This window comes from Phocoena sinus, chromosome X (assembly GCF_008692025.1).
Source record: "Phocoena sinus isolate mPhoSin1 chromosome X, mPhoSin1.pri, whole genome shotgun sequence".
NCBI classification, from domain to species: Eukaryota; Metazoa; Chordata; class Mammalia; order Artiodactyla; family Phocoenidae; genus Phocoena; species Phocoena sinus.
In genome coordinates this window covers 72,547,321-72,573,665 of record NC_045784.1, presented here as the reverse complement: position 1 = coordinate 72,573,665, position 26,345 = coordinate 72,547,321, and the positions used below count along the sequence as shown (strand labels likewise).

General features: G+C 36.5%; 1 protein-coding gene across 4 annotated transcripts in view; it reads right to left on the bottom strand.

The window, feature by feature from the left end:
• The window catches only part of APOOL (apolipoprotein O like), a 118,052-nt gene that overhangs the window by 66,619 nt on the left and 25,088 nt on the right, over nucleotides 1-26,345 (bottom strand). For 2 of the 4 annotated variants that reach the window (XM_032620769.1, XM_032620771.1), the window contains exon 2: nucleotides 8,511-8,615. In XM_032620769.1, coding sequence (XP_032476660.1) covers nucleotides 8,511-8,615 — 105 coding nt within the window. Of the gene's footprint in view, nucleotides 1-8,510; nucleotides 8,616-10,923; nucleotides 11,161-15,097; nucleotides 15,117-26,345 lie in introns of those variants that run through there. The other 2 variants (XM_032620768.1, XM_032620770.1) reach the window with 2 other exon arrangements.

The window sequence follows — 26,345 nt, the reverse complement described above, 5'->3', positions numbered from 1 at the left end:
ATGGATTTTCTCAACAGCCTTCAGAAAGAAATGCAACCCTGCCAAATCTTGACTTTAGCCCAACGTACATGTGTTAGAATTCTAACTTAACAGAAACTATAATAAAATTTTGCTGTTTAAAATCACTAATGTCATGGTAGTTTGTAACAGAAACAATGAAAAAGTAATACAGAAGGAAGAGATAAGCCACAGTTTGGGAGAAATTATTTGCAAAACACATACCTATATACCTGATATAGGGATGAAAATCCAGAAATATATAAAAAACTTTCAAAGCTCAATAATAACAAAACAAACAACCTAATAAAAATGGGCCAAACATTTTAACAGACTCTGCACCAAAGAAGAATGGCAAATAAACACATGAAAAATGCTCAACATAATTAGTCATTAGAAAACTGCAAGTTAAATGTACAGTGCCATGCCTGTACATAACCACTAAAATGACTAATATATAAAATGATGTTCAACTTCATTAATAACATGGAAATGCAAATGAAAACCACAGTGAGATAGCATTTCAACTCCAACTGTTTGGCAAACTAAAGTCTGACAGTATCAAGTGTTGGCATGAATGTGGAGCAACCTCAACATCTATATACTGCTTATGGGAATGTAAATTGGTACATATACTTTGAAAAACAATTTGGCATACTATAGCAAATTTGAAAATGATATTGTATGACTCAGTAGTTCCACTCCTAGGTATATTTAGAGAAACAATTGTAATTGTATACCTAGAAATATGTACAATAATGTTCACAGCAACATTTTAATTGCAAAAATCTGGAAACACCTCAAATGTCTGTCAGCAGTAGAATGGATAATTAAACTGGGATATATCCACAAAATGAAATACTATAAATTAGGGGAAAACATATAAATTACAGGTACATGGAAAAATCTGGATGGATTTCAGGAATTTGAGCATAAAAAAGTATTTGTAGAGCAAAAAAGGTAAAATGTAGAAAATTATATGTAATATATTTCTATCAATATATAGCTCAAAAACATTGTTTAGTAATACAGACATATAAGGTGAAGTTAAAAAATTAAGAAAGGGAACAATAATCAAAATTCAGGGTAGGGTAGTGGTTATCTCTGAATGGATAGGGAATAGGATGAGAATCAGGGGATTTTATTTTGTTTTACCTTTAAACTGGGTAGTAGGTAGGTATATGGTTGTTCATCATGTTATTATTTTTATACCTTTCATAAACTGATTAAACAGTCTTTTGGTTCTAATCCATATTTAATAAAAACAAATATAAAACATAAAAGAATTATGAAAAATTTAATGAGGTAAGGACTTATTTCCTTCAAAAATACTTATTTTTTACTTTATGTTCAGGGTATAGCACCTTTCTATAAGGTTTGGTAAAGATATATTTGGGGAGAATCAAGTTTACAAATCAACAGCAAGGGAACTAGATTATTAATAGCTTCAGATTTGATCTTCTATCAGTAACAAACATGAAACAGTGTAGGTTTTGTAAAACTTTAACAGTAATGGGTCACAAAAGTCTTGTTTTTACCATTAGATAAATGAGCCTTTGCTACCTGTACCAGGATTAAAGTGTTTATCTTTCCAGGCTAATACTTGAAATTTAAATTCACCACATTGGCAACTATGTATAGTTAGGAAGGTCAGAGGTGCAATTTTATATTAAAGGTGCACTACATGCATAAAAAGCAGGCACACAGCAAGTAAGGAAGTTCCCCAACTCCTCAGGGAAGAATGCATGTGGATACATGGGTGTTAAAGTAGATAACATTTGTCCATTATGTCCCCATCCTCTCTATTCTTTATGCTCCTCAATTCCAAACTTTATGAGTCATTAAGTGTTCTTGTTCTCTCTTCTGTCCTAATCAAAACCTACTGATTCTTCATTTATACCCTAGTATAAATTAGCTTAACAGTTTAAAGAACAGGTTTGTTATTTGTGGTCTACTGTAAGCAAAATTTTGTATATGTACTTTTCTAGGAAGAGCATCCGAAGTTTTCATCAGATTCTCAAAGGGGTCAAAATGGTTAAGAACCAGTGCTGTATTTTCCTTCTTAGATATGGGCATTCAAGCACACTTGAAAGGTTTATGATAAAAGTATTTATTGAAATGGTAAACAAAATTGACAAACTCTTAGCTAGACTAATAAAAAAAGAGTAGATTCAAATAAATAAAATTAGAAATGAAAGATAAGACATTACAGTGGATGCCTCAGAAACAAAAAGGATAATAAAGGATTATTATGAATAGGTATATGCCAACAATTTGATAACTCAGAAGAAATTGATAACTTCCTAGAAACTAACAACTTACCGAGACTGAATCAAGAAGAAATAGAAAGCCTGAACAGACCAATAACCAATAAGGAGATTGAATCAGTAATCAAAAATCCCTCAACAAAGAAGAACCCAAGGTCAGATGGCTTCATGGGTGAAGAATGGTATTCAAAGAATACCAGTTCTTCTTAAACTCTCCCAAAAAATAGAAGAGGGAACACTTCCAAATTCATTTGATGGTATCACTCTGATATTAAAGCCAGACAAAGGCACTACAGGAAAAGAAAACTACAAGTCAATATCCCTAACAGACACAGATGCAAAAATCCTCAATAAAGTAATAACAAACTAAATCCAACAGCATATTAACAGGATTATACAACAGGAACAAGTGGACTGTATCCCTCAGATGCAAGGATGATTCACCATATGTGTATCAATGTGACACACCACATTAACAGAATAAAAGATGAAAACCACATTTGTGATCACCTCAGTAGATACAGAAAAAGCATTTTACAAAATTCAAAATCCATTCATGAGAAAAAGCTCTCAACAAAATAGGTATAGAAAGAACTTAATTCAATAAACATCATATATGAAAAGCCCACAGCTAACATCAAAATCAATTGGGAAAAACTGAAAACTTATTCACTAAATCCAGTACAAGTCAAGGGTGTCCACATCTGAAACTTCCATTTAACATAGTATTGGAAGTCCTAGCCAGAGCAACTAGACAAGAAAAAGAAATATAAGGAATTCAAATCAGAAAGGAAGAAGTTAAATATCTGCAGAAGACACAATCATATATGTAGAAAACTCTAACGACAACCACAAACTATTAGAATTAATAAACCAATTCACTAAAGCTGCAAGATATAAAATCGACATACAAAATATCAGTTGTGTTTCTATACACTAACAATGAACTATCCAAAAAAAATTAAGAAAACAATTCCATTTCCAATAGCAATAAAAAGAATGAAACAGTTAAGAATAAACTCAACCAAAGGTGAAAGACTTGTACACTGAAAATTATAAAAAAACTGATGAAGGAAATTAAAGACACAAAAATGGGCTTCCCTGGTAGCGCAGTGGTTGAGAGTCCGCCTGCCGATGCAGGGGACACGGGTTTGTGCCCTGGTCCGGGAAGATCCCACATGCTGTGGAGCGGCTGGGCCCGTGAGCCATGGCTGCTGAGCCTGCGCATCCGCAGCCTGTGCTCCACGACGGGAGAGGCCACAACAGTGAGAGGCCCGTGTACCGCAAAAAAAAAAAAAAAAAAAAAAAATGGAAAGACACCCCATGTTCATGGATTGGAAGTATTAATATTATTAAAATGTCCATGCTACCCAAAGTGATCTACACATTAAATGCAATTCCTATTAAAATCCCAATAGCATTCTTTACAGAAAAAGAAGAAAAATCCTAAATTTTATATGGAAACAAAAAAGACCCTGAATAGCCAAAGCAAGTCTTGAGCAAGAACAAAGCTGGAGGTATCACACATCCTGATTTCAAAATATATTACAAAGTTACAGTAATCCAAACAGTATTGTATTGGCATAAAAACACACATAGACCAATGTAACAGAACAGATTACAGAGAAATAAACCCATGCGTTTATGGCCAACTGATCTTTGACAAGGGTGCCAAAAACACAGTAGGGAAAGGATAGTCATTTCAATAAATGGTGCTGGGAGAACTGGGTATCTAGATGCAGAAGAATGAAATTGGATCCTAATTTCCCATCTCATACCATAGAAAATATCAACTCAATATAGATTAAAGACTTAAATGTAGGGCTTCCCTGGTGGCGCAGTGGTTGAGAGTCCGCCTGCCGATGCAGGGGACGCGGGTTCGTGCCCCGGTCCGGGAAGATCCCACATGCCGCGGAGCGGCTGGGCCCGTGAGCCATGGCGGCTGGGCCTGCGCGTCCGGAGCCTGTGCTCCTCAACAGGAGAGGCCACAACAGTGAGAGGCCCGCCTACCGCAAAAAAAAAAAAAAAAAGACTTAAATGTAAAAACTGAAATGTAGGGCTTCCCTGGTGGCGCAGTGGTTGAGAGTCCGCCTGCCAATGCAGCGGACACGGGTTCGTGCCCTGGTCCGGGAAGATCCCACATGCCGCAGAGCGGCTGGGCCCGCGAGCCATGGCCGCTGAGGCTGCACGTCCGGAAGGGGCCACAACAGTGAGAGGCCCGTGTAAAAAAAAAAAAAAAAAAAATGAAATGTGAAACTACTAAAAGAAAGCACAGTGTAAAAGCTTCTTGACATTGGTCTTAGCAATGACCCCAAAAGCACAGACAACAAAAGCAAAAATAAACAAGGGGGACAACATCAAACTAAAAAGCTTCTGTACAGCAAAGGAAACAATTAACAGAGGCAACCTATAGAATGGTAGAAAATATTTGCAAACCATGTATCTGATAAGGGTTAACATCCAAAACATATAAGGAACTCATACAACTCAACAGCAAAAAAATAACTGACTAAAAAATGGGCAAAGAACAGTAATAGACATTTCTCAAAAGAAGACATAAAAATGGCCAACACGTATATGAAAAGTTGCTCAGCATCACTAATCATCAGGGAAGTGCAAATCAAAACCACAATGATATACCACCTCACAACTGTTGGATGGCAAAAAGTCACGAGATAACAAGTGTTGGCAAGGATGTGGAGAATAGAGAACCCTTAAACACTGTTGGTAGGAATGTAAATTGATATAGCTATTATGGAAAACCGTATGGAGGCTCCTCAAAAACTCAAAAATAAAACTACCATATGATCCAGCAATTCCACTTCTGGGACTATATCCAAAGAAAATGAAATCTGGATCTTGACGAGATACTTGCACCTCCCATGTTCATTGCAGCATTATTCAAATAGCCAAGATATGGAAACAACCTAAATGTCCATCAACAGATGAATGGATAAAGAAAATATCATGTGTGTATGTATGTGTGTATATGTGTGTGTGCGTGTTAATACTGAAGACTGCAAATTTCATGGTTTAAAAGTGTATATACATATATGTGTGCATGTGTGTGTATACACACACATGCATACACATACATACAATGGAATAAAGAGGATATCCTCCCAGTTCTGACAACAAGGCTGAACCTGGAGGACATTATACTAAGTGAAATAAGGCAGACTCAGAAGAGAAATACTGTATGATTTCACTTATATGTATAATCTAAAATAGACTCAAAAGCAGAGAGAAGAATACTGGTTACCGGTGTGGGGTTAAGGTAGAGGGGAAAATGGGAAGGTGTTGGCCAAAGAGTACAAAGCTTCAGTTATGCAAGAAGAGTAAGTTCCAGAGATCTAATACATATCATGGTGACTATGGTTAATAATGTTGTATTGTATACTTAAAATTTGCTAAGAGGGTGGATCTTAAGTGTTCTCACCACATACACACACATACACAATAAAATGGTAATTATATGAGGTGACATATACGTTAATTAGCTTGATTGTGGTGATCATTTCACAATGTATACATATGTCCAAACATCAAGCTGTATACTTTAAATGAATATTCTCATCCTGGATTGGAGGCCCTGGCTTAAAAGCCATTTATTGTATTGTATAAATACAACTTGTTTGTATTCAATTAGAAATTAAGATTAGATTTAGTAAACTATAAAACAACATTTAAATTAAATTGAACAAAAGTAACTAGAACTCTCAAATCAATATTTTTCTCTGTTATTTTTTGCCGAAAACAAGCAAATGACAAGCAAATAAGTCAAACTCACATTATAGAAATACTTTAAAAAGAAACATCTGGTAATGTCTATGGCTGACTGTATACACACAGCCCAACCTCCAGTCATTTTACAGTCTGTATACTGAGAATTTTATGGTTTAAGAAAAGGGTCACCCCACAGCTCTGCAGAGTTTTCTAATAGAGAGATTTAATTACATTCATGACATCATAATTAATAAGGCAGGAGTATATTGATACAGTTGAAAACAATGTTTAACAAGAGAGTTGAACTGAAAAAGGATCTTCTCATTAGCCACAAGTTTACCAGAAGAGTCAATTAACCAGAACACCTCATTCATAAAGCATTCTGGCTTAGTACAGATTTATTGTAAATAGATTTAAACAAAGGCATAACTCACTTTACACAATAAAAGTACCGGGGAATAGTTCATGCAAATCACATTTTCATTCCTTCAGCAATTCTAAGTTTCTCAAGGATTGAATCCTGATTATATGAATAGTCCCTAGCACTCAGCTGGCAACTTTATTTAATAAGTAATTCAATTGAATTCTATTTAAAATGTACTGGGGAATACAATAAATACCAAGAAATCCTGTTTATTCTATAATATAGTAAAGAGCAAAAATTTATTTTAAAATTCAGAAATATGTAAATTCAGCTATTAGGGACAAATGCTAGTTACTTATTATCCAATCTAGATTTTGAGCTTTCCAAACATAGGAGTGTCAAGGTAGGCTTAAAAACATCATCTCTCTAAGATTAATAAAAAGGAGAAAAAATACTGAGAGTCAGCAAGTATATAGGAGAGCGAATCTATTCTAGACTGCTAATGAAAATTAAAAAAACTTTACCCAGTGCTTTGTATATGACTCAAACATATATAAGAGAAGCTCAGGAAATATTTTTTTGTTTAATAAATGAATAAATACCACCTTTATGTATGTCAGTTTGGCAATACATTGATATTTTTCATGCCTTCTGACTTACAATTCCATTTCTAGAAATTTATTCTAAGGAAACAGTTATAGATGTACATAAAGATTTATGTACAAGGTGTTTTGACAAAGCATTGATTACATTAGCAAAATAATTGGAAATGTTAAATTTCCAAAAATTTATGAAAATTATACATTTGAAAATGGTATATTCATACACAGAATATTTATGCCACTGCTAAGAATTCTGTCCAATGCCATCCAACTACTCAGTGGTGGGGTCAGGATTCAGTTTCAGGCCTGTATGACTCGAGTTTATATTTCTAAGCATGTAGATAAATTCAAGAATAGCTTGAGGCTAGAAAAGATGAAAAGTACAATGGTGAATAGAATCAGTTACTACAATGAGATACCAATAGGCTGGCATGATAGATTAGATCAACAAGATAAAAGTTAAAAAGACATAAATGTGCCTGTAACTAAGTCCAAAAAGTCTATATGCTTAAGTACAGACTGAGAAAAGACATAGCTTACCAGTGGCCCATGTAAAAAAGTTTAATGAATTTTAGAGAACTGCACAATCACTATATCATGGTCAAAGGCTGATTATAAGCAAGGTTGATTGTGATGACTCAAAACAAAAATAAATATAAAAACAAATGTGATCTTAGGCAGCTTTAACAGAAATATATTATGTAGAACAAGAGAATTCAGAGTCTGACTCTATCCTGCGGTAGTCAAAATACTTACACCCGAAGAAAACACTAACCATCCTGAACATGTTTAGCAGAGAATGATCATGAAAGTGAAGGAACTCAAAGCTATGACATATGAGGAATGGTTAAACTACTAATACACTTATCCAGGAAGCAAAACTACTTAAAGTGTAACTGACATCTGAAGAGTTGTTTTGTGGAAGAGAGATGAGAATTGTTCTGTATGGCACCAATGCAAGAGATACAGGGCCAATGGGTAGAACTTATAATTATGACACAGGTTTATGTTTGACATAAGAAAGGACCTTAAGTTGAATGAAAGCTTCCAGAAAATGGAATGGACTGCCTTAGGTTCCTTTATCCAGAGTTTTATTCATGTAGAAGAAAACAGCCAGTTAGCGTACCTATTGTAGAGGGGACTACGGTACCACAGTGAAGACTGAACTAGAAAACATTTAAGATTACTTTCAAAACTGAGATCTTAATGAATTTCTTAAACTCAGGCTTCCAAATATCAGGTGTACCTGTATAAACATTTTAAGAAAGAAAAGTCAGACTGCTTAGAAGAACTAAAACCCTGTACTACTCATTGATTATTCGTTAAGAAAAATCACCAATTGTTTTTCATTGGAGTTAGGATTTTAGATGTTTGGATTAAATATAATAGTGTTTACTTTGAGACACCTTGTAACTATTTCTCACAACTTAAAAAACGAGCCTAACAAATACTTCAAAGACGTTTTTGATGAATAGAGCTAACAAACAAACCAACCTCACAGCTTTTACATCATATTTCTGTTATACAAAATTCAAACTTTTGTAGGCAAGTTACCTGCTCTGGTTTCACTAGATGCTTTCTGGACTCCTCTTCTTTGGCCGCATGCACACTTATAGATGCACATATTAGAGCTGCTGGCATGGTTGTCAGCTTTCCCATCTGAGAAAGATATATCAAAAAGGTATTTTTAATTGAAAGCTTCCCACCCTCTATTTCCTGATAAAGTTTGGGGGGCATCTGAGGAACACTATTGGTTTCATTTAAATTTATTAAATTTATTAAAAACTCAAGCAATCCAAATTATTCATACATTTTTAGGATATAATTCCTAAAATTCTTTTCTCATGGTAGAGTCTTATTTTTACCAATTTGTTAACTATCTACTTCATATGGAATATAGCAATATAATAATTACTAGTTAGAAGTGAATATAAGCTTTGAGGGATGAAGTGAGATATAGATTATGATATTCACTCAGTCCACAAATATTTATTGAGCAATTACTATATGCCAGACCCATCAGGGAACAAAGCAAAGATCCTTGCTCTCATGGAGCTGACATTCTAGTGGAGAAGAGGCAGGAGATAAACATAATACATATATTATATGGTATATTAAAATCGATAAATGCTATGGAAAAAGTAAAGGATAAGGGTGATCTGGAGTACTGGGTGATTCAGGTTGTATTTTGAAATAAAATTTATAATTACATTATTTATAAAAAATAACAACCTACCATTACAAATCTTATGCCCCTAACTAACATATTCCTTTTCACCTATTTCATGCTTGATCTAAAGCCAAAAGTGACCTTGGTTTTAGATATAACTTGATTTGAATTAAGAATGCAGGAAAATTACTGGCTCTAAGAACAAAGTGTTCCAGTGTTTATCCAGGTACAGAATAATTCCTAAAGATTATTCATTCAACAAGGCCAAATGAAAAGCTTTCCAGGGAATGACTATTTTAAGAGCTTGATTCTTTAGACTCAGAAGGAGGCCTGCTGAAATTGACCAAAGACATCCAGAGGGAAGAGGTCTCTCTGGCTTACACATAAGTGGAATTGTTCAAGAACTGGAAGAAACACTGGCCAAAGGATTCCAAATCTTATTGAATAACAGTGATCGTGTCTGCACTTCATTTCTGACATATTTTTCAATATTTTCTGGACAGAATACGGGAAGCTGCAGGCACTAGTTAAGCAATTTCCTGTTTAAACTAGGCATGATTCTGATTTAGATTGAGACTCCAGAAATATAGGGTAAAAGGAAGACTCAACACTAATAAAAGAAATTGTGTTCACTGTTTTTCCCCCTTCAAGCCTCCCTCTAGTACATAAGTCAGCATCACAGAACAATTTATCTAGGCCTGCCTTCCAAAAGGCATCACTTCTGATTTCTTACACACAGTTGGTATTCACTAATGAAATAAGATTTCCACTCAGTATCTAATGTTGGGTATCAATAAAAAACATATTAAAATGGATGCCAGCAATGGATGTTCTCCCGTGTACCTGAAAAAAATTTTCAATAAAGCTCTGAAGTGATTATTTGAAGCATGTCAATTCTTACAATATTTAAAACCTATTTAAAAAATACCGGATTAGACCTTACTCCCTAGATAGAACATTTGAAGTATGCTAATATCTGAAAAAATTTCAATACCCTATGTTCTTAGTATAGTTATTTTATTTCACGTAATGGAAAAATAATAGCATGTAGACTATAAAATAAATTCATAGGTATTACTTAATAATTATTATCAACTGCTCCAGAGTGTGGACTGACTAATGGAACTAGTGGCCTAAAAAGTTAATACAGTATACCTTGAAAAATGCTTAAGTATCTTTGCTACATTTTCTACTCTTTAGGGCAGGGTCCATCCACCTTGACTTTTATTAATAAGGCAGTGTGGCATAATGGTAAAAACATAAGCTTAGGAGTTGCACAGACCTTGTTCTGAACTCAAGTTGTGGAACTTACTATCTAAATCTGGGCAAGTTACTTAAGCTCTTAAGAATTATGCTGCCCAATATGGTAATTACTAGATGTATATGGTTATTTAAATTTAAATTTATTAAAAATAAATAAAATTTAAAATTTAGTTCCTTAGTCACATTAGCCCCATTTCAAGTGCTCAACAGCATAATGTAGGGCACAGATATACAATATTTCCATCACTGAAGAAATTTCTACTGAACAGAGCTATCTTAAGAGTCTCAGGTTATATATCTGAAAAGAAATGGGAATGCCTTCCTTTTTATGATTATCTTGAGGATTAAAGAATTACATAAAAATGGCTTGCACTTGGTAAATGGGCAATTAATTCTAGCTCCCCATTCTTTCTGATTGCTGAATAAAGATGTTAAGTGGTGGTGCTTACTCCCCATTTTTCTTCTCACATGTATTTGATGTTAATCAGGCTCTACTGAGGGCCATAATAACAATAAAAAACATAGCATACTTACTGCCTCTAAACAAAAAAGGCCAAGACTTTGATCAAAAGAAAAGAGGCAGGGCTCCCCTGGTGGTGCAGTGGTTGAGAGTCCACTTGCCGATGCTAGGGGACACGGGTTCATGCCCCGGTCCGGGAAGATCCCACATGCCGTGGAGCGGCTAGGCCCATGAGCCATGACCGCTGAGCCTGCGCATCCGGAGCCTCTGCTCTGCAATGGGAGAGGCCAGAACAGTGAGAGGCCCGCATACTGCAAAAAAAGAAGAGAAAAGAAAAGAAAAGAGGCAGATTGGCACACTCAGGCCTTTTCAAAACACAGGTTATACTGATGAAAAAGGCATCACTATCCAGAGAGACAGCTGATTATATGCCACACTGAAAAAATTAGACTATGGATTGGTAAACTACAGATCTGGGCTAAATCTGGTCTGGACTCTGAGCTAAAAATGCTTTTTTTAAAAACATATTTAAAAATTTATAAAAACAAAATAAACAGAAAACAAAGAAGAATATGTGACCTTTTGTGTCCTACAAGTCTATCATATTTACTATCTGCCCCTTTATAGAAAAAACAATTGCCAATGCCTAATTTAGAAAATAAAATAAGATATTTAAAGAACATCAGGGGGTATTATAAAATTTACAGGCTCATAAGGCTGTTAGTTAAATAGTATTAAAATTGGGCAGAGGCAATCCTAGTTTTCACAAGGTAAGACCTTGAGTTAAAATTATTTGTAACTTCAAAATAATGACTTGTCAATTCAAAATTATGTGTCTTGTTTAAAATCAATTACCTTCCTATTAAAGATAACAAACAGGCCCTAGAACAGAATTCTATCATATAGAGATTTACAAATAGCAAGACTGAAGATGAGCATCAGTTAACTCCCCCATGAGACTCAACCCTTCCAATTACTTCTGTAATCAAAATATAGTTGATTCGCATTATTTGCAGTAGTTATATTCCATAAAGTAGCCATGAACACTGATTTAGGGAATAATGAACACTACTCCTAGGGAAAATACAGGGTTAATTTCTTGTGAACCTCTGGTTACATTTTCATCAACTGATCAATACATAACCTTGTTTTATATGTGTTTCTGTTTAAAGACACCTTGCTTACTATATACTGTTGATTCAGTAACATTGAACTCACAGCCAACAGCACTATAACTCATGCCACGATGAAGCTTATCCAACATACATATTTTCTCCCTAAGGCATATCACAGCTTTCTTGCACTTAAGAACACTAGATAGCACTTCTGCACTATGCATGGAGACATTTCAAATAGCAGCATTTCCAAAAAAAAAAAAGTGAAAACACTTAGCACTATTTACCACAAAAGGGACACTTGTTCACAGTATGAGAGCCGGAAAAATAAGGCAGAGAATTAACTGGTCCAACTTTACTTGGGAGTACAAACATATCTGTTTTCTCTTCTTTACTAACAGAATTGAAATTTAAAGTTCTCTTCTATAAGAATTTTTGTTACTTATTTTGTAAGAAAGAGCATATAATTATTATAGGCTAATCTAAAATCAGTCCTAACCATTAATTCTGCTTTAGAGATATATTATCATGTAGTAAATGCTATTTTATTAAATCAAGAGTCCTGTGATAAGTATAAAACAAAACTGAAATTTAGAAAGGTAAGCCCTAAAAACTAAAAGAAAAATGAAATAAACAATGTTGAGGCAATGATCACACAGACAGGAACAATTCAAAATGAACTTACAACCAGTAATTGGGCTATATCCAAAGGACAAAGAGAACATCAACAAACAAACAAACAAACTTTAAAACTTAATAATCATATTGTTAGTGGCAGTTTTGATATTTTATTATGAACCTGCTCTGTGTATGTTATACAAGGAGACATTTAAATATGCTGGCATTTTAAAGATTGGGATTTTCAGTGTGGGAGAAAGATGTAAGATTAATGAAGTTAAAGCAAGATTCTGTAGTTCTGAATTGGAATAAGATTTATCAGTTGATTATATTATCATGACACAGGAAATATAGAAGACGGAGAAATACATTAAAAGACACCATGGTGTACTGGAATATAGCTATGCAACAAAGTACCCCACGCAAACAGCCAGATAGACCTTCGAGTTGAGATTTGTAAGAAAATTCAATTGTGCTTGCAATATTGCAAGTGTAAACTGCTTTAAAATATTTGGCTCAAGAACTTGGTGAGTCTATTTTCAGCACCCAATGAGTTGTGACAAGTTGACATTAGTCATCAAAGTTCAGTACAGCCATCAGCAGCTTAACAGAACTTTGTATGCTGTAGTGCCTTTTGAGTTGTTTACTTGTGAAGATCTGAGAGGAAGTAGTGATACAGTGGAAAGAACACCAGGCTGTGAATTGGAAAAGCTGTGTTCTAGTCTGTGCTCTGCTAATAATTCACTATGTCACCTTTTACAAGTTAATTCCCCCTCACTGTGTGTCAGATTGCCCATTTGTGAAAGGAAGCTGCACTACAAAATGTCTACACTTCCTTCTAATTTTGACAATGCATGATTCTAAAGTTCAGTGATAATTTCCAAGTATATAATTTACTACAGATAAGATATTGCCATTTTGTTTCTCTAAAAACCAGAAGGAAAGTCACCAACAAATAATTACCTTATATTGAAATAATACTCTAGATTATATAATCAGAATCACACTTTTACTCACACCGAACATCTTAAATGCGAAGACCACAGAGGGAATTTCAAGAATTTAAAAGTCATTTAAAAACATACACAACTAAAAATTACCTTTTACTTAAATAAATGAATTTAAAACCTTCTTCCTAAAAAAATAAAAAATAAAAACTTCTTCCTAAAGACAGCATTTTTTTTCTTAATATCTTTATTGGAGTATAATTGCTTTACAATGGTGAGTTAGTTTCTGCTTTATAACAAAGTGAATCAGTTATACATATACATATGTCCCCATATCTCTTCCCTCTTGCATCTCTCTCCCTCGCACCCTCCCTATCCCACCCCTCCAGGTGGTCACAGAGCACCGAGCTGAAAAAGACATCATTTTTTTTAAAATGGAGATAATGTAAGTGTGTGTGAAGGAGAGGAAGCAGTAGAAAGGATAGGAAAAATGGGTAATTATTACTAAACACAATAAATGGAATAAAAGTAATAATTCCAATTTGATTAGCAACTTAAAATTTCAAAGTGATCTAGTAATACCACTGACTTGGCCATCAAGACACTTGTGTTTAGTCCCAGCTCTGTTCTTGAACAACTATGTAATCTCTAGTTAGTCATGTCATCTCTCTGGGCCAAAGCATCTTTATTTGTAAAATGAAAGACCTTGAGCAGATAATCTCTTAGGGCCTTAGAATTGCACTATCTAATAAGGTAGACAATATCCACATGTGTTATTTAAGTTTATGTTTCAATTAATGAAAATTTAAAAACTAAAAATTCAGTTTTTCCAAAAAAAAAAAAAGTGAAAACACTTAGCACTATTTATCACAAAAGGGACACTTGTTCACAGTATGAGAGCTGGAAAAATAAGGCCACTTCATTCCCTTAGCCACATTTCAAGGCCTCAGTAGATACATGTGACTCCAGTGGGTACCATACTGGACAGCACAGAAATAGAACATTTTCACCACTGAAGAAAGTTTTATTGGACAGCACTGCCTTAGAGCTCCAACCTTTAGGATTTTCTTATGATTCTATCAAAAAGAAGAGATTAAGATTTTGATGAGGGGACTTCCCTGGTGGTCCAGTGGTAAAGAATCTGCCTTCCAATGCAGGAGACACAGGTTCAATCCCTGGTCAGGGAACTAAGATCCCACATGCCGCAGGGCAACTAAGCCTGCGGGCCACAACTACTGAACTTGCGGACCTCAACTAGACAGCCCACATGCTGCAAACTACAGAGCCCACGCGCCACAACTAGAGAGAAAAAACCTGCACGCCACAACTAGAGAGAAGCCCACATGCCACAACAAAGATCTCCCATGCCTCAAAGAAGATCCTGCATGCCGCAATGAAGACCCAATGCAGCCAAAAATTTAAAAAATTAATTAATTAATTAAAAAAGATTTTGATGAGATATATACACTCTTATGTTTATCACAGCATTACTCACAACAGCCAAGATACGGAAACAACCCAAAAACCCACCAATGGATGAATGGATAAAAAAGATGTGGTACACGTACCAAATGGAATATTATTCATCCATGAGAAAGGAGGATATCATACCATTCGCAACAACATGGATGGACTTTGAGCACATTATACTAAGCCAGGTAAGTCAGAGAAGCAAAAGTACTGGATGATGTCATTTATATGTGAAATCTAAAAAAGTCAAACCTGTAAAAACCAGAGAGTAAAATGATGGTTACTAAGAGAAGTGGGAGAGGGGAATAAGATTGACGGGTTTTAAGGGTACAAACTTATAAGTAGTAAATAAGCCACAGAGATCTAATGCACAATAAAGACAATATTGTACTGTAATTATGTAATTTGATAAATATTATTATAACAGCAGTCATATTATAACATATAAATGTATAAAAGTAACACTCTGTACACCTTAAACTTACACAACATTACATGTCAAACTTATTCAATAAGAAAAGAAAATGATTTATATGATTTTTGCTTTCAAACATACCAGTTTTAACTCTATATCCATCCATTCAGGGCATATATGCTAACCTGAAAACAGCAGAAGAAAGAACTGGACACTGTTTATACCACTGTAGAAGAATATAATGGCATTACATTTTCAAGAAAGTAAAAGGAAAATAGGAAAATGAGAAATTTTATCCTTTTATAGGAATGGTTCTAAAAGATGGTCTAAATCTATAAATCAGAAAATAGTCTCATAAAATCATGAAAACAAACCTATAATACTGTGTCTCCTGTACTACTTCCAAGGGCATTTTCCTTAAAGACAAGGACTAAATCTTAGCAGTTGTAGCTACTTTACTCCAGCCTTGTATCAAGTACATGTTTTAGTATAAACTAACATGATAGTAAATCATCAGGTCAAAGTAACCTATCCTTGGACAAATGTAAGATGTAAGGTTTAAAATATGAAGTAATCATATCACCTTTATCCATTCTTTAGATTTTCATTTGGCCTACAGATCATTACCACTCTCCTGAAGTGTTAAAACTTAGAGATGGGGATAATAATTAGTATATCCAAGATAACCTCTCTGAAAGGGAACACTTGTACACTGTTGGTGGAAATGTAGAGTGGTGCAGCCACTGTGGAAATCAGTACGGAGGCTTCTCAAAAAAACTAAAAACAGAAGTACCATATGACCCAACAATTCCACTCCTGGGTATATATCTGAAAAAGATAAAAACACTAATTTGAAATTTTACATGCACCCCAATGTTCATACAGCATCATTATTTACAACTGCCAAGATATGGGAGCAACCTAAGTGTCCATCAACAGATAGATCAATAAAGATGTATGTATACACACACACACACACACACACACACACACACACACACACACACACAATGGAATATTACTCAGCCATAAAAAAGAATGAAAATTTGCCATTTGCAGCAACATAGACTTGGAGGACATTATGCTAAGTGAAATAAGTCAGAGAGAGAAAGACAAATATCACTTACATGTGGAATCTAAAAAATATAACAAACTAGTGAATATAACAAAAAAGCAGCAGACTCACAGACATAGAGAACAAACCAGTGGTTACCAGTGGGGAGAGGGAGGGGAAGTGACTGTACAGGGGTAGGGGATTAAGAGGTACAAACTAGTGCATATAAAATAAGCTACAAGGATATATTGTACAACAGAGGGAATATATTTTATAACTATAAATGGGACATGACCTTCAAAAGTTGTGAAACACTATACTGTTCACCTGTAATTTATATAATATTATACATCAACTATACCTCAATAAAAAATAAAAGAGGAGGGGGATGAGAGGAAGATGGCGGAAGAATAAGATGCAGAGATAACCTTCCTCCCCACAGATACACCAGAAATACATCTACACGTGGAACAACTCCTACAGAACACCTACTGAACACTGGCAGAAGACCTCAGAACTCCCAAAAGGCAAGAAACTCCCCACGTACCTGGGTAGGGAAAAAGAAAAAAGAATAAACAGAGACAAAAGGATAGGGACGGGACCTGCACCAGTGGGAAGGAGTTGTGAAGAGGAAAGGTTTCCAAACACTGGGAAGCCCCTTCGCAGGCGGAGACTGCGGGTGGCGGAGGAGGAAAGCTTTGGAGCCGCGGAGTAGAGCACAGCAACAGGGGTGCGGAGGGCAAAGCGGTGAGATTCCCGCACAGAGGATCAGGCTGGTGAGTGCCAAGAGGCTGGTCTGCTTACCCGATGGGGCAGGGTGGGCTTGGAGCTGAGGCATGGGGGGTTTCGGACGAAGTGCAGGGAGAGGACTGGGGTTGGCGGCAAGAACACAGCCTGCAGGGGGTTAGTGCACCACGGCTAGCCGGGAGGGAGTCCAGGGAAATGTCTGGACCTGCCAAAGAGGCAAGAGATTTTTTTCTTCCCTCTTTGTTTCCTGGTGCTCAAGGAGAGGGGATTAAGAGCACTGCTTAAAGGAGCTCCAGAGACGGGCGCGAGCCGCGGCTAAAGGCGCAGACCTCACAGACGGGCATGAGACGCTAAGGCTGCTGTTGCCGCCACCAAGAAGCCTGTGTGCAAGCACAGGTCACTATCCACACCCACCTTCCGGGGAGCCTGTGCAGCCAACCACTGCCAGGGTCCCGGGATTCAGGGACAACATCCCTGGGAGAACGCACGGCGTGCCTCACTCAGGCTGGTGCAACGTCACGCTGGCCTCTTCCGCCGCAGGCTCGCCCTGCACTCCGTGCCACCCCCCACCCCGGCCTGAGTGAGCCAGAGTCCCCGAAGCAGCTGCTCCTTTAACCCCTTCCTGTCTGAGCTAAGAAAAGATGCCCTCCGGCGACCTACACGCAGAGGAAGGGCCAAATCCAAAGCTGAGCCCCTGGGAGCTGTGAGAACAAAGAAGAGAAAGAGAAATCTCTCTCAGCAGCCTCAGAAGCAGCGGATTAAAGGTCCACAATCAACTTGATGTACCCCGCATCTGTGGAATACATGAATAGACAATGAATCATCCCAAATTGAGGAGGTGGACTTTGAGAGCAAGATTTATGATTTTTTCCCCTTTTCCTCTTTTTGTGAGTGTGTAGGTGTATGCTTCTGTGTGAGATTTTGTCTGTATAGCTTTGCTTCCAGCATTTGTCCTAGGATTCTATCTGTCCGTTTTTTTTTCTTAATAATTATTTTTTATTTTAATCACTTTATTATATTTTATCTTACTTTATTTTACTTTATCTTCTTTCTTTCTTTTTTTCTTCCTTCCCTCCTTCCTTCCATCCTCCCTCCCTCCTTTCTTTCTTTCTTTCTTTCTTTCTTTCTTTATTTCTTTCTTTCTACTTCTAAATTTTTCTTTCTACTTTTTTCTCCCTTTTATTCTGAGCTGTGTGGATGAAAGGCTCATGGTCCTGCAGCCAGGATTCAGTGCTGTGCCTCTGAGGTGGGAGAGACAAATTCAGGACACTGGTCCACAAGAGCCCTCCCAGCTCCACATAGTATCAAATGGCGAAAATCTCCCCGAGATCTCCATCTCAACACCAGCACCGAGCTTCACTCAACAACCAGCAAGCTACAGTGCTGGACACCCTATGCCAAACAACTAGCAAGACAGGAACACAAGCCCCCCCACTAGCAGAGAGTCTGCCTAAAATCATAAGTCCACAGACACCCCAAAACATACCACAAGACGTGGACCTGCCCACCAGAAAGACAAGATCCAGCCTCATCCACCAGAACACAGGCACAAGTCCCCTCCACCAGAAAACCTAAACAACTTACTGAAGCAACATTAGCCACTGGGGACAGACATGAAAAACAGCGGGAACTACAAACCTGCAGCCTGCAAAAAGGAGACCCCAAACACAGTAAGATAAGCAAAATGAGAAGAGAGATAAACACACAGCAGATGAAGGAGCAAGATAAAAACCCAGCAGACCTAACAAATGAAGAGGAAATAAGCAGTCTACCTGAAAAAGAATTCAGAATAATGATAGTAAATATGATCCAAAATCTTGGAAATAGAATAGACAAAATGCAAGAAACATTTAACAACGACTTAGAAGAACTAAAGATGAAACAAGCAACGATGAACAACACAATAAATGAAATTAAAAATACTCTAGAAGGGATCAATAGCAGAATAACTGAGGCAGAAGAACGGATAAGTGACCTGGAAGATAAAATAGTGGAAATAACTACTGCAGAGCAGAATAAAGAAAACAAAAGGAAAAGAACTGAGGACAGTCTCAGAGACCTCTGGGAAAACACTAAATGCACGAATATTCGAATTAACGGGGTTCCAGAAGAAGAGAAAAAGAAAGTGACTGAGAAAATATTTGAAGACATTATAGTTGAAAACTTCCCTAATATGGGAAAGGAAATAGTTAAGTCCAGGAAGCACAGAGAGCCCCAAACAGGATTAATCCAAGGAGAAATACGCCAAGACACATATTAGTAAAACTGTCAAAAATTGAATACAAAGAAAACATATTACAAGCAGCAAGGGAAACAAAAACAAATAACACACAAAGGAATCCCCTAAGGTTAACAGCTCATCTTTCAGCAGAAACTCTGCAAGCCAGAAGGGACTGGCAGGACATATTTAGAGTGATGAAGGAGAAAAACCTACAACCAAGATTACACTACCCAGCAAGGATCTCATTCAGATTTGATGGAGAAATTAAAAGCTTTACAGACAAGCAAAAGCTGAGAGATTTCAGCACCACCAAACCAACTTTACAACAAATGCTAAAGGAACTGCTCTAGGCAAGAAACACAAGAGAAGGAAAAGACCTACAATAACGAACCCAAAACAATTAAGAAAACGGGAATAGGAACATACATATCGATAATTACCTTAAATGTATATGGACTAAATGCTCCCACCAAAAGACACAGATTGGCTGAATGGATACAAAAACAAGACCCATATATATGCTGTCTAAAAGAGACCCACTAAAAATATAGACACACATACAAACTGAAAGTAAGGGGATGGAAAAAGATATTCCATGCAAATGGAAATCAAAAGAAAGCTGGAGTAGCAATTCTCATATCAGACAAAATAGATTTTAAAATGAAAACTATTAGAAGAGACAAAGAGGCACACTACATAATGATCAAGGGATCAATCCAAGAAGAAGATAGAACAATTGTAAATATTTATGCACCCAACACACCAGCACCTCAATACATAAGGCAAATACTAACAGCCATAAAAGGGGAAATCAACACTAACAGAGTCATAGTAGGAGACTTTAACACCTCACTTTCAACAATAGACAGATCATCCAAAATGAAAATAAATAAGGAAACACAAGCTTTAAATGATACATTAAAAAAGATGGACTTAATTCATATTTATAGGACATTTCTTCCAAAAACAAGAGAATACACATTCTTCTAAAGTGCTCATGGAACATTCTCCAGGATAGATCATATCCTGGGTCACAAATCAAGCCTTGGTAAATTTAAGAAAACAGAAATTGTATCAAGTATCTTCTCCAAACACAACGCTATGAGACTAGATATCAATTACAGGAAAAGATTTGTAAAAAATACAAACACATGGAGGCTAAACAATACACTACTTAATAATAAAATGATCAATGAAGAAATCAAAGAGGAAATCAAAAAGTACCTAGATACAAATGACAATGGAGACAGGATGACCCAAAACCTATGAGATGCAGCAAAAGCAGTTCTAAGAGGGAAGTTTATATCAATAAAATCCTACATTAAGAAACAGGAAACATCTCGAATAAACAACCTAACCTTGCACCTAAAGCTATTAGAGAAAGAAGAAAAAACTCCCAAAGTTAGCAGAAGGAAAGAAATCATAAAGATCAGATCAGAAATAAATGAAAAAGAAATGAAGGAAATGATAGCAAAGATCAATAAAACTAAAAGCTGGTTCTCTGAGAAGATAAAAAAAAGGGACAAACCATTAGCCAGACACATCAAGAAAAAAGGGAGAAGACTCAAATCAATAGAATTAGAAAAGAAAAAGGAGAAGTAACAACTGACACTGCAGAAATAAAAAAGATCATGAGAGATTACTACAAGCAACTCTATGCCAATAAAATGGACAACCTGGAAGAAATGGACAAATTCTTAGAAAGGCACAAGCTGCCAAGACTGAATCAGGAAGATATAGAAAATATGAACAGACCAATCATAAGCACTGAAATTGAAACTGTGATTAAAAATCTTCCAACAAACAAAAGCCCAGGACCAGATGGCTTCACAGGCTAATTCTATGAAACATTCAGAGAACAGCTAACACCTATCCTTCTCAAACTCTTCCAAAATATAGCAGAGGGAGGAACACTCCCAAACTCATTCTACGAGGCCACCATCACCCTGATACCAAAACCAGACAAGGATGTCACAAAGAAAGAAAACTACAGGCCAATAACACTAACGAACATAGATGCAAAAATCCTCAACAAAATACTAGCAAACAGAATCCAACAGCACATTAAACGGATCATACACCGTGATCAAGTGGGATTTATTCCAGGAAAGCAAGAATTCTTCAATATACGCAAATCAATCAACCTGATACACCATATTAACAAACTGAAGGAGAAAAACCATATGATCATCTCCATAGGTGCAGAGAAAACTTTCGACAAAATTCAACACCCATTTATGATAAAAACTCTGCAGAAAGTAGGCATAGAGGGCACTTTCCTCAACATAATAAAGGCCATATATGACAAACCCACAGCCAACATCATCCTCAATGGTGAGAAACTGAAAGCATTTCCACTAAGATCAGGAACAAGAGAAGGTTTCGAACTCTCACCACTCTCCCTCAACATAGTTTTGGAAGTTTTAGCCACAGCAATCAGAGAAGAAAAGGAAATAAAAGGAATCCAAATTGGAAAAGAAGAAGGAAAGCTGTCATTGTTTGCAGACGACACAATACTATACATAGAGAATCCTAAAGATGCTACCAGAAAACTACTAGAGCTAATCAGTGAAATTGGTAAAGTAGCAGGGTACAAAATTAATGCACAGAAATCTCTGGCATTCCTATACACTAATGATGAAAACTCTGAAAGTGAAATCAAGAAAACACTCCCATTTACCATTGCAATGAAAAGAATAAAATATCTAGGAATAAAACTACCTAAAGAGACAAAAGACCTGTATGCAGAAAATTATAAGACACTGATGAAAGAAATTAAACATGATATAAATAGATGGAGAGATATACCATGCTCTTGGGTTGGAAGAATCAACATTGTGAAAATGACTCTACTACCCAAAGCAATCTACAGATTCAATGCAATCCCTATCAAACCACAACTGGAAATTTTCACAGAACTAGAACAAAAAATTTCACAATTTGTATGGAAACACAAAAGACCCAGAATAGCCAAAGCAATCTTGAGAACGAAAAAGGGAGCTGGAGGAATCAGGCTCCCTGACTTCAGACTATACTACAAAGCTACAGTAATCAAGACAGTATGGCACTGGCACAAAAACAGAAAGACAGATCAATGGAACAGGATAGAAAGCCTAGTGATAAACCCACACACATATGGTCACCTTATCTTTGATAAAGGAGGCAGGAATGTACAGGGAAGAAAGGACAGCCTCTTCAATAAGTAGTGCTGGGAAAACTGGACAGGTACATGTAAAAGTATGATATTAGATCACTCCCTAACACGATACACAAAAATAAGCTCAAAATGGCTTAAAGACTTAAACGTAAGGTAAGAAACTATGAAGCTCTTAGAGGAAAACATAGGCAGAACACTCTATGACATAAATCACAGCAAGATCCTTTCTGACCCACCTCCTAGAGTAATGGAAATAAAAACAAAAATAAACAAATGGGACCTAATGAAACTTCAAATCTTCTGCACAGCAAAGGAAACCATAAACAAGACCAAAAGACAACCCTCAGAATGGCAGAAAATATTAGCAAATGAAGAAACTGACAAAAGATTAATCTCCAAAATTTATAAGCAGCTCATGCAGCTCAGTAACAAAAAAACAAACAACCCAATCCAAAAATGGGCAGAAGACCTAAACAGACATTTCTCCAAGGAAGGTATACAGACTGCCAACAAACAGATGAAAGAATGCTCAATGTCACTAATGATTAGAGAAATGCAAATCAAAACTACAATGAGATATCATCTCACACCAGTCAGAATGGCCAACATCAAAAAATCTACAAACAATAAATGCTGCAGAGGGTGTGGCGAAAAGTGAACACCCTTGCACTGTTGGTGGGGATGTAAATTGATACAGCCACTGTGGACAACACTCTGGAGGTTCTTTAAAACACTACAAATAGAACTACCATATGACACAGCAATCCCACTACTGGGCATATACCCTGAGAAAACCATAAGTCAAAAAGAGTCATGTACCAAAATGTTCATTGCAGGTCTATTTACAATAGCCCGGAGATGGAGACAACCTAAGTGTCCATCATCGGATGAATGGATAAAGAAGATGTGGCACATATATACAATGGAATATTACTCAGCCACAAAAAGAAATGAAATTGAGCTATTTGTAATGAGGTGGATAGACGTAGAGTCTATCATACAGAGTGAAGTAAGTCAGAAACGGAGAGACAAATACCGTATGCTAACACGTATATATGGAATTTAAGAAAAAAAATGTCATGAAGAAAATTGGGGTAAGACAGGAATAAAGACACAGACCTACTAGAGAATGGAGTTGAGGATATGGGGAGGGGGAAGGGAAAGCTGTGACAAAGCGAGAGAGAGACATGGACATATATACACTACCAAACGTAAGGTAGATAGCTAGTGGGAAGCAGCAGCATAGCACAGGGAGAACAGCTCGGTGCTTTGTGATCGCCTGAAGGGGTGGGATAGGGAGGGTGGAAGGGAGAGAGATGCAACAGGGCAGAGATATGGGAACATATGTATATATATAACTGATTCATTTTGTTGTACAGCAGAATCTAACACACCATTGTAGAGCAATTGTACTCCAATAAAGATGTTTAAAAAATACACAAGATCATGAGAGATTACCAGAAGCAACTCTATGCCAATAAAATGGACAACCTGGTAGAAATGCACAAATTCTTAAAAATGCACAACCTGCCAAGACTGAATCAGGAAGAAACACAAAATATGAACAGACCAATCACAAGCATTGAAACTGAAACTGTGATTAAAAAATCTTCCAACAAACAAAAGCCCAGGACCAGATGGCTTCACAGGCGAATTCTATCAAACATTTAGAAAAGAGCTAACACCTATCCTTTTCAAACCCTTCCAAAATACATCAGAGGCAGGAACACTCCGAAATTCATTCTACGAGGCTACCATCACCCTGATACTAAAACCAGACAAGGATGTCACAAAGAAAGAAAACTACAGGCAAATATCACTGATGAACATAGATGCAAAAATTCTCAACAAAATACTAGCAAACAGAATCCAACAGTACATTAAAAGGATCATACACCATGATCAAATGGGGTTTATTCCAGGAATGCAAGGATTCTGCAATATACGCAAATCAATCAACCTGATACAGCATATTAACAAATTGAAGGAGAAAAACCATATGATCATCTCAATAGATGCAGAGAAAACTTTCGACAAAATTCAACACCCATTTATGATAAAAACCCTGCAGAAAGTAGGCAAAGAGGGAACGTTCCTCAACACAGTAAAGGCCATATATGACAAACCCACAGCCAACATCGTCCTCAATGGTGAAAAACTGAAAGCATTTCCACTAAGATCAGGAACAAGACAAGGTTTTGAACTCTCACCACTCTCCCTCAACATAGTTTTGGAAGTTTTAGCCACAGCAATCAGAGAAGAAAAGGAAATAAAAGGAATCCAAATCGGAAAAGAAGAAGTAAAGCTGTCACTGTTTGCAGATGACATGATACTATACATAGAGAATCCTAAACATGCTATCAGAAAACTACTAGAGCTAATCAATAAATTTGGTAAAGTAGCAGGACACAAAATTAATGCACAGAAATCTCTGGCATTCCTATACAGTAATGATGAAAAATCTGAAAGTGAAATCAAGAAAACACTCCCATTTACCACTGCAACAAAAAGAATAAAATATCTAGGAATAAAACTACCTAAGGAGACACAAGACGTATATGCAGAAAATTATAAGACACTGATGAAAGAAATTAAAGATGATATAAATAGATGGAGAGACATACCATGTTCTTAGATTGGAAGAATCAACATTGTGAAAATGACTCTACTACCCAAAGCATTCTACAGATTCATTGCAATCCCTATCAAACTACCACTGGCATTTTTCACAGAACTAGAACAAAAAATTTCACAATTTGTATGGAAACACAAAATACCCAGAATAGGCAAAGCAATCTTGAGAATGAAAAATGGAGCAGGAGGAATCAGGCTCCCTGACTTCAGACTATACTACAAAGCTACAGTAATCAAGATAGTACGGTGCTGGCACAAAAACAGAAAGACAGATCAATGGAACAGGATAGAAAGCCCAGGGATAAACCCACGCACATATGGTCACGTTATCTTTGATAAAGGACGCAGGAATGTACAGTGGAGAAAGGACAGCCTCTTCAATAAGAGGTGCTGGGAAAACTGGACAGGTACATGTGAAAGTATGAGATTAGATCAGTCCCTAACACCATATACAAAAATAAGCTCAAAAGGGATTAAAGACCTAAATGTAAGGCCAGAAACTATCAAGCTCTTAGAGGAAAGGATAGGCAGAACACTCCATGACATAAATCACAGCAAGATCCTTTTTGACCCACCTCCTAGAGAAATGGAAATAAAACAAAAATAATCAAATGGGACCTAATGAAACTTAGAAGGTTTTGCACAGCAAAGGAAACCATAAACAAGACCGAAAGACAACCCTCAGAATGGGAGAAAATATTTGCAAATGAAGCAACTGACAAAGGATTAATCTCCAAAATTTACAAGCAGCTCATGCAGCTCAATAACAAAAAAACAAACAACCCAATCCAAAAATGGGCAGAAGACCTAAATAGACATTTCTCCAAAGAAGACATACAGGCTGCCAACAAACACATGAAAGAATGCTCAACATCATTAATCATTAGAGAAATGCAAATCAAAACTACAATGAGATATCATCTCACATCTGTCAGAATGGCCATCATCAAAAAATCTACAAACAACAAATGCTGGAGAGGGTGTGGAGAAAAGGGAACACTCTTGCACTGCTGGTGGGAATGTGAATTGGTACAGCCACTATGGAGAACAGTATGGAGGTTCCTTAAAAAACTACAAATAGAACTACCATATGACCCAGCAATCCCACTACTGGGCAT